This window comes from Botryllus schlosseri, chromosome 11 (assembly GCF_051294905.1).
Source record: "Botryllus schlosseri isolate E-star chromosome 11, Bs_hap1, whole genome shotgun sequence".
In the NCBI taxonomy this organism is placed as follows: Eukaryota; Metazoa; Chordata; class Ascidiacea; order Stolidobranchia; family Styelidae; genus Botryllus; species Botryllus schlosseri.
The window spans coordinates 16,780,914-16,794,871 of record NC_137246.1 but is presented as its reverse complement, the minus strand read 5'-3'; the positions used below and the strand labels follow the sequence as shown (position 1 = coordinate 16,794,871).

Below are 13,958 nucleotides of genomic sequence, written 5' to 3'. Positions count from 1 at the left end.
GACTGGAAAGGATAGAATACTTTGACATGGTTCAGATTTAGGACCTGGTCGGGTTTGGTATTGTCATGTGAGTTCCAACAAATTTGAGTCATTTCTACAACAACAATAAATCCGTTCACCATTAGTATTAGTTTTTCACTGAAAGTATAATATCTGTTTACGAAGGCTGATGTGATCTGTCAGCACGCTGGGTTCAAAATAGCGTTTGCACGATTGCAATTTGAAGGTCAGTGATCTAAGTAAGTACACAAACGTAGCCTACGTGTCACTGTCATAAATATTATATTCCACCAGTTTACCTAGTATTTTAGCATTTCCGACTCCTGCTTACCGTGTGACACCACCTAGCTATATTGCATCTGGTGATAGTACTCACCGTTGCTACTTCAATGAATGTAATTTCTACTCAATTACAAGTAGAAGTGATGATTTCCGAGACATTCCATGACTATTTCAAGAGGAAGTAGAAAATGGGAGGCCGATAAGTGCAATTTACTAAAAAACATTCAGTTTCCATGACACAGGTGATATTTCAACTGGTTTCTAAGACAATTTTATTGAGAAAAGGGATCTGGACATAAAAAATGGAGTCTAAAAGCAACGACTTGAATAAGTAGTGGAAATAGACAAGACCTAGTTGAGTACTCCGAAAAAGTATTGGCGACGATAAGCGCCTGGTGACCCGGGCCCGATTCCACGAGGAAGGTTATTCTGGGCTCCTCTTACCCCGCGTCGCTGTTTTTACGGCTACAAAAAAGTCCAGAAAAATACCCGATGAACGCACTTACAAGGAATGGAAAGAGTCACGGAAAAAAGACTGAACATCGAAGAAAAAACTGCGACATCGGGCACTAGGCGGAGGCCAGTTTCAGACACCACAACTGAGTGATCGTTCGGCATCCTCCTATCACTGTCTCTTCAGTAGGCCTACATCACATTGTGTTTCATCGGATCGCATTGTACATTGTGTGTCTTGTTCAGATACAATATAATCTGACCATTATCTTATCTTAATTAATGACCTGCTCTTATGTAACGGCACTGTCATATCGGTTGCTATGTTAATAAGGTTGCAATTTGTAGGCTACTACGACCGCATTTAGAGCAAAGCAATTAAGAGATACCATCCCAAACAGATACCGCTTGAAGATGTTGGCTATAGGGCTACCATACGTCCTCTTTTGAGAGGATTTGTCCTCTTTTTTACTTTTTTGAAAGTGTCCTCGGAGGACGCCCAAATGTCCTCTTTTTGAGATTTTGTCCCTTTTTTAAAAAAAATTAGTGAAATTTACGGTCAAATACGACTGAAATACCGTAAATGAGTACCGAAGTAACGCTCTTGCGGGTATTTCAGGAGCTGATCCGGAAAGCTGACCTTTTTTTAGTCAACCACCTAATAAAGTGAAAGAAAAAAATGAATTTTGGGCGCTGACGGAGAAAGTTGACCTTTTTACATTTTTTAGTCAACCACCTCATGATATGAAAGAAGAGTCTTTTTCGGGAGATGAGTCAGAAAGTTGACCTTTTTTTTCTCCGGTTTTGCAAGTTTGAAAATTTTGAAGAAGTGTCCTATTTTCAGATTTCCAGAATATGGTAACCATAACATTGGCACCCAAGCCATCTGCAACCAGCATGTAACGCGGCCTAGTAGTTCTATATCTTTTTACTTTTCGTCGGGCCTACCAACCGGCTTTTATATAATAAAATTTCATCTCACCTAAGGCTAACCTGAGTGCCTCTGTAGTCTGTATTCAAGACTTATATACAATATACATCACAGACATCGTCTGTTCAGTGTTCACTCATTCAAATCCTCGTCCAATGAGACACCCACCATAGTTCAATTAAATGTTATATTACACAATTCGATGATCATGCTGATAATATGAAAGTGCATGCGGGAGATGTACAAACGAGGTAAAATACTGCAGAAATAAAAGCCATGCAAGGGCACGCACCGATCTAAAGAAGCAATGTATAATACGCACGAATAGCCGAGAATATGAAAAATATATGATTGTTTATAAAATCGGGGCAAACCACCGACTAATTGGGAATGCTGATTTTGTAAACATCATTTGATTGGTCTCAATACTTCAAAATCAATCTGCAAGACACAATTTGTGGCCTACCCAGTGAACACGTTTTTCTTTTTGCTGCTATCAATCTGGGCATACGGAGGCACTGGCATTTTTGCTACATTACTGCCTTCGGACGCAGCTACCATTTCCTTTTCCATTCGGTCATTATCAGGTTGATTTGAAGCGCCGAGGTTCTCATTACCCGCTACATTTCCTTTGCTCGATTTCGCCCCACCTTCCAAGTTGCTCAAGAGCTTGTCAAGTTCATATATGCAACGATCCTTTGGCTTGCCTTTCACCTCATTGCTTCCGGGAGGGTTTTTACTTTTAGCAGGTAAAATCGGAGATTCGTCAAACGACATTTGCGATACCGGCCCTCTCGACACTGGTAGCGGCGGCTTTTTGGGGGGATCGTCGTATTCCGAGCTGGCGCCTGGAGATAGAGGTATCAGAGGCAATCGGTCCGAGTCTTGTCTGGCGACGTCCTTCTGGCCTTTTCTGTCATGAAAAAATAACAAGTTATTTCACGGCTAATGTCAAAAGCAGCAATTATCTTATGATGATAGCAACATTATTGCAATTAACTACTGCACGAACCAAGAAATAAGTTCAAATGTTTAAAGTAGTCGGTGTTGCTACTCAAGTAGAAGTAATGTATTTACTATACATTTCTATTCAATTACGGGTACGAGCAGCCATTTCCAAGACACGCCAAAACTATTTTGAGTGGAATTAAAAACCGAACGATGTGCAAAGTAGTTTAAACAAAAATATTTGGTCACGTTGTCGAATTGAGTAGTTAACCGTAGGTGACCACTTTCAAAATTGTCGTGCACGTCTTCCAGACCATGATACAATAGTTGTTTTGCATAATTGTCATGACAATTTCACCCTCATAAATGATGCAATTACAAATCCCAAAACTAGTTTGTACTACTACTACAAAAACAAAGTCCAGAAAGTAATTTTGTTTATAAAACTGTCAAGTAGAAGTGATAATCTAAGACCACAACCTACTTGAGTACTCTGTTCACAACTGAGTACCTTTGCTCTGCAGCTATATGTGATGCTATTAGTCTGGAAGCATTTGTTTTGACAAGTCCAGTTGAAACTAACACAAACATACAAAAAAGGTTCGCAAAGACCGAAAATTTAATATGAATCTGCATAGCCTATTATCTTTCAGCTACAGCCATACCTTGGGCCGGGTGTCGTTTTACGTTGACGAGAGATCGGCTCCGATACAGTCTGAGAGGTCAAGTCCCCAGTCCCAAATGAGCCTTCTCTGGTGCCTGCACTGAATTTCGGAGGCTGTGGGAGCAGAAATAAAGAACTTTACTTCAAGCGTCAATATCCATTACCCACGGAGAATGACATCTTCCGGCGATGGGCCATCTAATTTCAAAGCATTAAGCTCAAGTCAGGTTTCGTTAGAAGCCCATTATAATTCATCTCAGCAATTCGTCAAATGCGATCGAGAGCTGAAGAGATCGTGACACTTTGATATGTAAAAAACTGAATCTAGCCTTGCAAAATGAAAAGCGATATTGATACTATTGATCACATAGGATTTACATACCTCCACAGTTGCGGTAGTCGTGTAATGATCGAACAAATCGAACAGCACATTGTCGTCGTTTTCTCTTGTCCTGAATGAATAAACACCTTCTCCCAGCGGCGCGCATCTGCCCGCCTCGATGACAAGTCTAAAATTTGAAGTGACAATCATCCCAAGTCAAGGACACACGAATAAACCCAGATTAAACCCAACAAGATACCTTCTATCGTCGTCGCTTGCATAGCTTCTAATTGTTTCAAAAGGCCACACACAAACCACAGATCGATCCGTCTAAAAATCGGTACTGACAATATATCACATATTGTAGATCTACAATGGTAATACACGAACTTTGTGAGCAAGGATAACCTGCGAAGGACTCACAAACAGCAAGCAATGCTTCCCGGCGACCCCTATGCGCGCAGTGGCAGAACATTCTTCAGCAACCACACCAAAACTGTGTCCTTGTATTCCAGATGTTAGTTTTGTTTGATTCTGGAAAATCAAATTGTTCCCGAACATTACTCAATGTGTGTACTATGGTTATTTATGCTTCAACACGGTACTTTCACAACATTGAAATCCACGAGGATACCTGAATACACCTCATCCAAGCCGTGGCTTCCTCCGAAGACTGGTAGGCAATTTGCAGTTGGAAATGCTGCCCGGACACCACGCTTTCCGGGAGTAATCGCAGCCTCAACACGTGCGGCCTTCCCTTGTCCACAATCCAGCTGGGAATATCGACGATGTACTGCCACGGTTGAAGTTTGATGATATCTAACAGTGAAAAGTTCTAATGCTGTCTCTATTCAATTCTTAAATCAGAAATGCCGTACCATCCGTTATTTCCGTACACGACCTTGGTTTCTTCTGATAGAACCTAACCTCACTTAGCTTTGTCTCTGAAGAAACCACAAGCATGGCGTATCTACATGCAAATACAGATGAGATCCGATTGTTACTAATTCTTCAAGAGAGAAATCGTTACTGAAAACAGACCTGGTTTTCCATTTTACAGTATGCTTTGAGGAAGATGTACCGTGCACGGTGACATAATTGACTTCCGGACGCTTTTCAATCCAACTTTCACACAGAAGCCTCTGCTCAAACCACAAATGATTCAAAATTGAAACCAACGCTAATTCACAACGATTAGGCTATACTTACATGCGTTTTATTCATAATGATGAGGCTTCGTCTATACGGGGCGGACGGAATTCCCAGACTCAAGCCATTTATGGATGCGCGGAATATTATCAAACTATGCACAGTGAAAGAAAAATAAAATTGGATTATGATGTGTAACATGCGACAGTCAGAATGAATATATACTGCATCCTTTAGTATGTATATGAATTTAGGCTACCACAGAGGCCTAAATATTAAGCAGCGGGTGTACGACGATCAGTTATATTAGTAATTATCATCAACGAGTTCGATCGCGTCATACATCGGAACACCTTACGCAATGGTATTATGAAGAGCATGCGACTCTAGACCTACTCACTAATTTTTCACAAATCGAATCCGTAACCTGTTCTGTGGTAGAGCTACCACCAATGTCCGGAGTTCGAATTCTATCCGTAAGGATCGTATCGATAATTGCATGATTAATATCACTAGAAAAAGATTTCAGACCGATGTATTTCAACATCAAAGTGCTCGCGAACAGCATCGCAGTTGGGTTGGCCACACCAAGCCCGGCGATTTGACTGCCGGTGTTTCTCGTGGCAGTCTCAAAAACACGATATTCGTGCCCTATGTTAGATCCCGCGACCATACCAGGTCCGCCTACCAGTCCACAGCATATGTTACCGACGATATTGCCGTACAAATTCGGCAGCACCATCACATCAAACTGTTCCGGACGAGATACCAACTGCATCGTCGTATTGTCGATGATCATGTCGTTGAATTCAATGTCAGGAAATTCTTTGGCGGTCTCACGGCAACACTCGAGAAAAAGCCCGTCCGCCAATTTCATGATATTCGCCTTGTGAATGGCAGTGACTCTCTTGCGCTTATTCCTTCTCGCGTATTCGAAAGCGAATTTAGCGATTCGAAGGGACTTCTCGGCCGTGATCACTTTCAAGCTTTCGACCACCCCCGGCACACCTTCGTGCTCTAAATTAGTGTACTCTCCTTCTGTATTCTCTCGTATGATGCGAATGTCCACTTTGTGATCCCGCGGAGATATAGTCGGAACAGACTTGACTTTGAGAACGTTGGCGAATAAATCGAGGCTGGTTCTGATAACGACATTGGCCGATTTCTGATCAATATCCATCTTTTCAAACTTGGTATCGATATTTCCTTTGATAGCCACCCCGTTTCTTTTGATAGCCGTTATCGCTTCGTTTGTTTCTTCCTCTGTTCCGTTGGTGGAAACGTAGACTTTTTCAAAATCGACCGGGACACAAGCCGCTTTGAACACCCTTTCAACGGACTTCATCAAATCAGGACCGATACCGTCCCCTGGAATCATAGCGACAGTGTGTCGACCACCATACTTTGAATATTTCCGACCGCTACCTGGAGCAGTACAAGGCAGATAGAGTATTCTCCGAGCGGACAAGCTCCGCGCCAGCATGATGAAATTATATCAAGCAACTAATTACGTTAAAACCTGAATAAATCTAAGGTAGAACATTAAACAATATGCAATACATTTTAAGACGCCTCAAAAGACCATGCTAGATGTTAGCATATATGTAAATGGTACCATAAACAAAATCACCTTCACTTCAAAAATATTGATCGTTAGGCAACTCCGGGCAGTCAATGAAAATGAATAATAGTCATTACGGAAGGAGTAGTATTTTAGCAATGCCTCAAGACTTCTGTAAAGACGTGCAATCATTTCAAAACTCAACTATAGGTCATTTGGTGTGTGGACCTGCTATACTGAGCAGATGAGATGAAAAGTCGACGGGTCACTTGTAAATGAAATGCAACCAAGTAAGTCTACTATAAGAACAGGAGATCAAGAAAAGTCAATAATATTAGTGTATAGTGTTCACCAATTCACCATGTAAAAGCACACAGTCACCAATTGCTACTTAATATTCAAGAGAATTAGAACTGTCAAAATCACCCTGTTGACAACGTGCGCAAAGCATCCCAATGATACATACCATAAATGGAACTCGGCCAAGTGAACATGGTTTGAAAAATAAAATATTGTCGAGCTATTGGAATAGTGTAAACGAAACTATTTCATAGGCTAGTTATAATTTAGCATTGAAAGAAGGTGCAAAGATACACGGGCCAAACTTACATTGATGCAACTTTATCGGATAAATGCAAAGACTTCCTAACAGAAATAACAACATCATTCACATTAGGCAAAGTATTGTCTTCAAGGACTTTGGCGTACGGCATGGGGATATCGGCACCAGTTACTCTGATCACAGGCGCGTCCAAATAATCAAACGCTGGACTTTCCATCACTTGGGCTGATATCTCGGCTCCAACACCAAACATTGGCCATCCAGATTCCACCGTGATCAAATGATTGGTTTTCATGACACTGTTTTGTACTGTTTCAATATCCAAGGGACGTATGCTTCTCAGGTTAATCACTTCACATTCGATTCCTTGCGATGCAAGCTGCTCTGCTGCCTCGAGACACAGTCCGACCGGTTTTGAGTGAGCGACTAGTGTGATGTGTTTGCCTTCGCGTTCCACTTTCGCTTTGCCAATAGGAATAGTGAAGTCTTCCGAAAGCGCTTCATCAGATACAGGAAATGATACACCGTACATCAACTCATTTTCAAGAAAAACAACAGGATTTGGATCACGGATAGCTGCTTTCAATAGACCACGGCAATCTTCAGAGCTGAATGGCGAAACCACTTTCAATCCAGGACAGTGACCGTACCAGGCGGCAAAACATTGTGAATGCTGGGCTGCCACACCTGCTGCAGACCCATTTGGGCCACGGAAAACCATGGACACCGGAACAGCGCCTCCAGACATGTACAACGTCTTGGCTGCTGAATTTATCACGTGATCTATAGCTTGCATCGAGAAATTGAAGGTCATGAACTCACAAATCGGTTTTAGTCCAGCCATGGCCGCCCCCACAGCTATACCGGCAAATCCTGATTCCGTGATAGGCGTATCAATGACTCGTTTGTCCCCGTGTTCCCTCCAAAGGCCTCGACTCACTTTGTAGGCGCCATCGTACTGTGCAACTTCTTCCCCCATCAAAAAGACTTTATCATCCCGTTTCATTTCTTCGTTCATCGCTGAATTTAGGGCATCACGCACGTACATTTCGCTGGCCGACCTTTGTGATAATTTCACCATATTTCCTCTGCTACCGACAAGCAGTTTTGCAAACCTAGTTCTGCTCATTGCAACACAACGGGATGCCATATTGCTCACTTTCTTCCACACGTATAAAGAAGGGCAGACTTTCAGAGACAACTGAGTCAATGACGGGAAATGAACAACAAGAGCATCGTAACGCTCGTACGACAGCTAGTGATGACTGCATTCACACTTCACTACTTCGGCTCATCAGTATTCACAAACAATCACAGATGAAACATATATGCGTAAATCTAAATATCATTAGCCACTAGTTCGAAAACATTTTAGAGTTCCGTTCAGTTCACTTTATTCACCATTGCATCATTTCAAAGCATCACAAGCTCGCGATGACGCGACCTAAATCTAAAAGTCGCACGACCCGGGGGAGTTAGCGTACTGGCGACGACAAGCACCCGGGCGGCCCGGGTTTGATTGCACGGCGGAAGTTTATCTGGGCCGCGCTCGCCGTTCCCCCTCGCCGTTCCCCCGCCTCGCCGTTCTTGTGGCGACAAAAAGCCCAGAAAAGGGCCGATGAAAGAATGCACTCACAAGAAACGGAAAAATAGTATATATTTTATCCATTTGTAGTTAGTATAACTTCGGGAGGAGGCAATGGTGCCATTAGTTTTAAACTTCCCGACAAAAGACCTCAGACTAATTACAGAAGATCTATCTGTAACGATACCGTGCATGAAGAGATATACAACTATAATTTTTTAAAGTAGGGCATATGTTTCATGTATTTTGTCCATACATGAGTTTCAGCGGTGGTTGACGCTCAACGGTCTAAGGCTTAAAAGTCAAGCAGGCTATATCACTTTCTCCATATTTGAATACACCCTGTGCGGCAAGAATGCTAGATTACGATGAGCGATAGTTAAAGGCAAGATTGCGATACGATAGTTCCGAACATTCTGAGTCATATTGGCTGTGATAAACATATGTCATATGGAGCGGCAATACCGTATGAGGAACCACGCAACCAGCAACCCAAATATATCGACAGATCATCATCATCATTGGTTTATTAGCAATTTTATCAGTTCAATATACCACAAAATGTGATACAATGAAAAGATAGGAAGGTGTATAGAAGCGACTTGGAGTAGTCTATGAAATCAGACACCCACCTTGGCCCAGGCGATGTAAAGAGGAGGCATGCACCGGGGCCTACGATAACTTATCGTAGGCCCCGCATGCACACAGAATGAAAAGTAAGGAAGATAGTATAGGGTAGGCTTACCATACGTCCTCTTTTAAGAGGATTTGTCCTCTTTTTTGACTTTTTTGAAAGTGTCCTCGGAGGACGCCCTTTTGTCCTCTTTTTTGAGATTTTGTCTTCTTTTTTGAAAATTTAGGTCAGATTTAGAGCAAATTGCGAGTGATATGCCACAAATTAGCACAGAAGTGAAGCTCCGGCGGGTATTTAGGAGTGAAAAAGGGTGATTTTAGCTCTGAGCGGAAAGATTACCTTTTTTTTTTAGTCATCTACCTGGCATAGCGGGGAGAAAAACGGTATTTTGAGCTCTGAGCGGAAAGATGACCTTTTTTTTTTAGTCAGCGATCACAAAGTGGGAAAAATTTACCAGTTTTTGAGAATTCTTGTCCGGTTTTGCAAGTCTGAAATTTCTGAAAAAGTGTCCTCTTTTTAGATTTCCAAAATATGGTGAGCCTAGTATAGGGAAAAAGAAAGCAACAAGAAATGGGGTGGCATGTCATGGAAGGCGAGATCGATAGGTCAGGGTACGTGTTGATTGAGAGTCATTTCGACTCCTTCTTATATTTTCATTGTGCCGCAATCTTGTGGTGTTTTGGAATGATAAAGTTGCTAAAGTGAGCTGAACTGAACGGCCGTCTTTCAATATCTTTTTCGGATTTTATTTCTCTCTATAGACAAGATGAGTGGTTGTTGGATTGATACACTTCAGATTCGTATCGTATCGCAAGCGTGCATTCTTTCAATCGATGACAATCTGATATTAATCACCAGCTCCACGCTTCTCTGCTTCTGGAAATGTGTGACGTCATTGGACGAAAGAACGCCTAGCGCGGTTGTAGCTGGTTTATTTGTGTTCCTTTTCCCCTATTCGCGCCGTTGCTCTTGGTGAGCTTGGTACATATCAAGGGTCGCATGACGAAATCTTACTGTAGTGATATGAAAATGTCTCTAATGAAGTAAGGACTGACAAGGCAGAATGTAGGAATTTTATCTTGATTAATTAATATATTAGAGTGAAAACGTACCGTACGGTAACGTGCATATTAACTTGTGGGTATTTGTATTTTACGTACCGACGTACGCCAGTTGCTAAATTGTAGCCTACAGTACATACTTGACTACTTATTTCGTACTATTGTTGTAGGAAGTATTGTACGGTATCGTTGTGAAACTTGAACTTTTTTCATGTTCACACTGTGTTTTATTTTTTATTAATTTTTATTTAATTACTTTAACTTGGAAATCATCGCTGCTCACCTGATATATCAGGCAAAACGGCCAGCGATTCCAGTTAGGGCAGGCGATAAGCTTACCACGCAGAGTGCTTGATTTTGTTCTGTGTACAGCTGATTGTCAACATAATCGGACATTGGTTTAAAGTTTAGGCTCTTAATTTATATATGTACCGACTAGTGGAATAGAAAATAGTCGCAGTTGCACCCAGAGGCCAGAACTCTGCCAGGGAAGATTTTAAGGATTGCGTTTCTTACCATTACCACACCACACAATGTTTGTTATTGATGTTCCGAGTATTTCCTAGGCGATGTAATCATTGATATAGCTAGGGGCACTAGTCCTAGTGTTTATCAGTTTTTTATATAGTAGTTTTTTTGTATAATCGGCAAATATATTGCGTTAATGTTATTTAGGGGGGGGGGGGGGTCGGGTCGAAAACTCCTTGAAAAATGGTGAAATTACGCAATCTTCTGTGCGATGGTGAATTATATCGCCGATGTGGCAATGTATAGTGAAAAAACAATCCTTGAGTGAAAGTAGTGACGCGCACCTCAAAGTCAATATTTCGACGTCATCAGGACAAAATTTGTTACCCTAGTTGAACCCCCCCCTTTGATCTCGGTTGGATACACCATTGGTTACGGTATGCTATGAGTATCAAATTTGTGTATGAATGGCTTTGAAAGTGTGAATAAAAATATTTGGTTGCTATTATCCATCATATCAAATATATATAAGTTATTAATGAACCATCTGTGGATTGTTGGTCTATCTTTTAAGGAATCTGATCTTAACGGAAACATTGACCAGTGTTCATCTGGAAAATTTATGAAATCATCTTAACTTTCTCGTAACCAATGGCGGGATTGCAATGTTGATAGATTTATCTTTCATATTTTATTGATATTATATAAACATTAATATTTTATTCACATTATCATGTTATACAATCAGACTAAGTCCTGTTTCTATTCAGTCCCGGACATCTTGAGCATGCATCAGACTTTTATTACTCTTTCTACCAACGTTAAAACTGAGACCTGTATATTTTCAGCACGAGTAAAATCAACTGATTGTCGATAGTGACAGCGTGTCCGGGTTGCCATAAGCATCCTTAGGTACATTTACTTCGGTGAATTATCCTTGAACTATAGTCATGACTGCAATACTGGATATCAAGAAGTATTCTTTGGACCAAGAGTATGAACTCATCCCGGGAGAGGTCCTGGGTATGGGCATAAATGGAAAGGTTTTCGCTTGCAAACACAAAGTCACCGGTCAGAAGCGTGCCATGAAGATTCTCCAGGACTCGCCCAAAGCCAGAAGAGAAGTGGAGATACACTACAGGGCATCCCAATGCAAACACATCGTTAAGATTGTCGATGTGTTCGAAAATATATATCGTGAAAAATTCTGCTTGCTAATCATCATGGAATGCATGACCGGTGGTGAACTGTTCAACCGTATTCAACAACGGGCTGAAACTGCGTTCACCGAGCGCGAAGCCGCTATTATCATGTGCGATATTGGAAAAGCCATTGAGTTTCTGCACAAATTCAACATTGCCCACCGAGACGTGAAACCAGAGAACCTGCTATATACCTCGCCCAAGGATACAGCTGTGTTGAAGCTGACTGATTTTGGATTCGCGAAAGTCGTAAGCACAACCAATTCCCTCGCTACGCCTTGCTATACGCCGTATTACGTTGCTCCTGAGGTTCTCGGCAGTGAAAATTACGACAAGTCGTGTGATATGTGGTCTTTAGGAGTGATCATGTACATTTTGCTGTGCGGGTTTCCGCCATTCTACAGCTACAGAGGACTGGCCTTGTCGCCGGGAATGAAGAAAAGGATAAGGAGCGGACAGTACACGTTTCCTTCACCCGAATGGAGCGCAGTATCCGAGAAAGCAAAGACTCTGATCCGCAAATTGCTGACCACAGATCCGGCGAAACGATTGAGCATAACCGAATTCATGTCGGACCCTTGGATACAAACCGTCGACACTGTACCGCAGACGCCGTTGTATTCGGCCAGGGTACTGAAGGAGGAAGAGGAACAGTGGGTGGAGGTTCAAAACGAAATGGCCCACGCTCTCAGCGAGATGAGAGTGGAACACGTCAAACAGATTAAGACTTTGGATCATGTTAACAATAAGCTGTTGAAAAAAAGGAAGAAAAGGCAGCAATCCCAAGAGTAGGGCTGCCTCTTGCTGGACATTTTTTGACTGTATTCTGTTTAGTGCCTTTTCGTAAAATGGAATTTTGTGATTTGTTTAATTCTTGATAATTCCACAGTGAATTTCATTTTATTATTCAAGACAAATTCTATCCTTCATTGCAAGTGAGTGCGTTACGCCTTACGTTTTCAGATGCCTCAGTTAGACGGTATGGAATGAGATCTGTTCTGATAGATTCTGTTGCCTGATATGATGTTGAGTTACAGTCAGTTGACTAGTGTGATTCCTACTAGCAAAGATGCTATTCTCTACGTCGTGAATTTTTTCTTACTTATTCCTAGTACCTAGATCTGGTTGAAGACGCATAACTTCATCCTGTTGGCAATCCAGCGGTAGCTCCCTGTGATTCAAAGTTACACTGACACTGGTATATAGGGCATAGGCTATGTCATCATTTAAAATCTGTACATGGATGTAAAATGTACGTTTTCACTAATCTTGTCTTTAAAACTTTACGATTCCACAACCCAAAGGAGGGATTCTACCCAGGTCTTTGTTACAATGTCATGTATGTCAACTTGATAAGATTTTACTTTCTCCCAGTTTGAAGGCCCTCCTGCAGAATATTGTGCTGCACTGCCAACTGAAATACTGTGCAATCAGTAACCCAAATGTCTCTCCCAACATTCAATCGAATCTTTGAACAAGATTATGCATGGTGTGGGGGCAAATATTTTGTATATTCAGGTTATATATCATCCACTCTAAGATCCGCTAACTATGCTGTACTAGTGCATCGCAACTTATTGGCAACTGATTCGATTTAGTGACATTCATTACTTACCACAAGCACTAACCCGCGAAATAACTGGATTTTCCTTACTGAACGTGAAAACATTTCGCGGAAATAAATTGCTGATATTGTGATAAGTATGCGATAACAAATCCTCCAATATCATTTTAAAATATTGTAGTTCGTCTTGTTTCAGTTGTTTTCTGGTGGGAATTGGTACAGTCCATGTAACTAAATTTAGGTTACAGTAAGCTAATTCTACTCCACCAATGACATAATTAGCAATTTACTATGATCTCCCCTTTTCCAATGACATAAATCGGTGTCAGCCCTCAGCCGTATTTGCATTCCATATTATTTAGTCCAGTTAAATTTGATTGACATCGTGTATGTTATGCTTTCAATCAAGTCCAGACATGTTAGTGTTGCGGTCTTTTAGAATTATAGCGTTATACTATTTCTTCTTCCTTTTAGAATCATTTCTGTCCGACCGCATTGGTGTAGATCTGTAGAAACGCGTGGTCCTATAATTTGAAATTTTCGCTTTGACGTTATTATGATTTTATTGCAGA

The 13,958-nt window shown here is 41.4% G+C and overlaps 4 protein-coding genes across 4 annotated transcripts; 1 reads left to right on the top strand and 3 right to left on the bottom strand.

Annotated features, from left to right (window-relative positions):
* Positions 1-1,836: 1,836 nt before the first annotated feature.
* On the bottom strand, positions 1,837-4,950 carry LOC145450273 (uncharacterized). The gene is made up of 9 exons (XM_080328784.1): positions 4,810-4,950; positions 4,642-4,742; positions 4,479-4,570; positions 4,235-4,419; positions 3,991-4,134; positions 3,860-3,930; positions 3,661-3,787; positions 3,280-3,392; positions 1,837-2,579 (listed from the first exon to the last, which is right to left on the bottom strand). The coding sequence occupies exons 1-9, from the start codon at positions 4,948-4,950 to the stop codon at positions 2,129-2,131; spliced, it is 1,425 nt and encodes a 474-aa protein (XP_080184910.1). The 3' UTR covers positions 1,837-2,128.
* On the bottom strand, positions 4,904-6,232 carry LOC145450274 (isocitrate dehydrogenase [NAD] subunit gamma, mitochondrial-like). Its single transcript, XM_080328785.1, has one exon. It carries the CDS (start codon positions 6,230-6,232, stop codon positions 5,117-5,119), a length of 1,116 nt encoding a protein of 371 aa, XP_080184911.1. The 3' UTR covers positions 4,904-5,116.
* Positions 6,233-6,277: 45 nt separating this feature from the next.
* Positions 6,278-8,107, bottom strand: LOC145450275 (pyruvate dehydrogenase E1 component subunit beta, mitochondrial-like). Its single transcript, XM_080328786.1, has one exon. The coding sequence runs from the start codon at positions 8,020-8,022 to the stop codon at positions 6,916-6,918; it is 1,107 nt and encodes a 368-aa protein (XP_080184912.1). The 5' UTR covers positions 8,023-8,107; the 3' UTR covers positions 6,278-6,915.
* A 3,241-nt stretch (positions 8,108-11,348) lies between these two features.
* LOC145450698 (MAP kinase-activated protein kinase 2-like) lies at positions 11,349-13,958 on the top strand. Its single transcript, XM_080329200.1, has one exon. It carries the CDS (start codon positions 11,571-11,573, stop codon positions 12,612-12,614), a length of 1,044 nt encoding a protein of 347 aa, XP_080185326.1. The 5' UTR covers positions 11,349-11,570; the 3' UTR covers positions 12,615-13,958.

Excerpts from the sequence above, each read along its gene's own strand:
- LOC145450273 (XM_080328784.1), bottom strand. The coding sequence starts at position 4,950 with ATGTTACACATCATAATCCAATTTTATTTTTCTTTCACTGTGCATAGT. Across the intron at positions 4,743-4,809 it reads TCATTATGAATAAAACGCAT|AGGCTTCTGTGTGAAAGTTG; the intron begins GTAAGTATAGCC and ends TGGTTTGAGCAG. Across the intron at positions 3,788-3,859 it reads GCAAGCGACGACGATAGAAG|ACTTGTCATCGAGGCGGGCA; the intron begins GTATCTTGTTGG and ends TTCAAATTTTAG.
- LOC145450274 (XM_080328785.1), bottom strand. The coding sequence starts at position 6,232 with ATGCTGGCGCGGAGCTTGTCCGCTCGGAGAATACTCTATCTGCCTTGT.
- LOC145450275 (XM_080328786.1), bottom strand. The coding sequence starts at position 8,022 with ATGGCATCCCGTTGTGTTGCAATGAGCAGAACTAGGTTTGCAAAACTG.
- LOC145450698 (XM_080329200.1), top strand. The coding sequence starts at position 11,571 with ATGACTGCAATACTGGATATCAAGAAGTATTCTTTGGACCAAGAGTAT.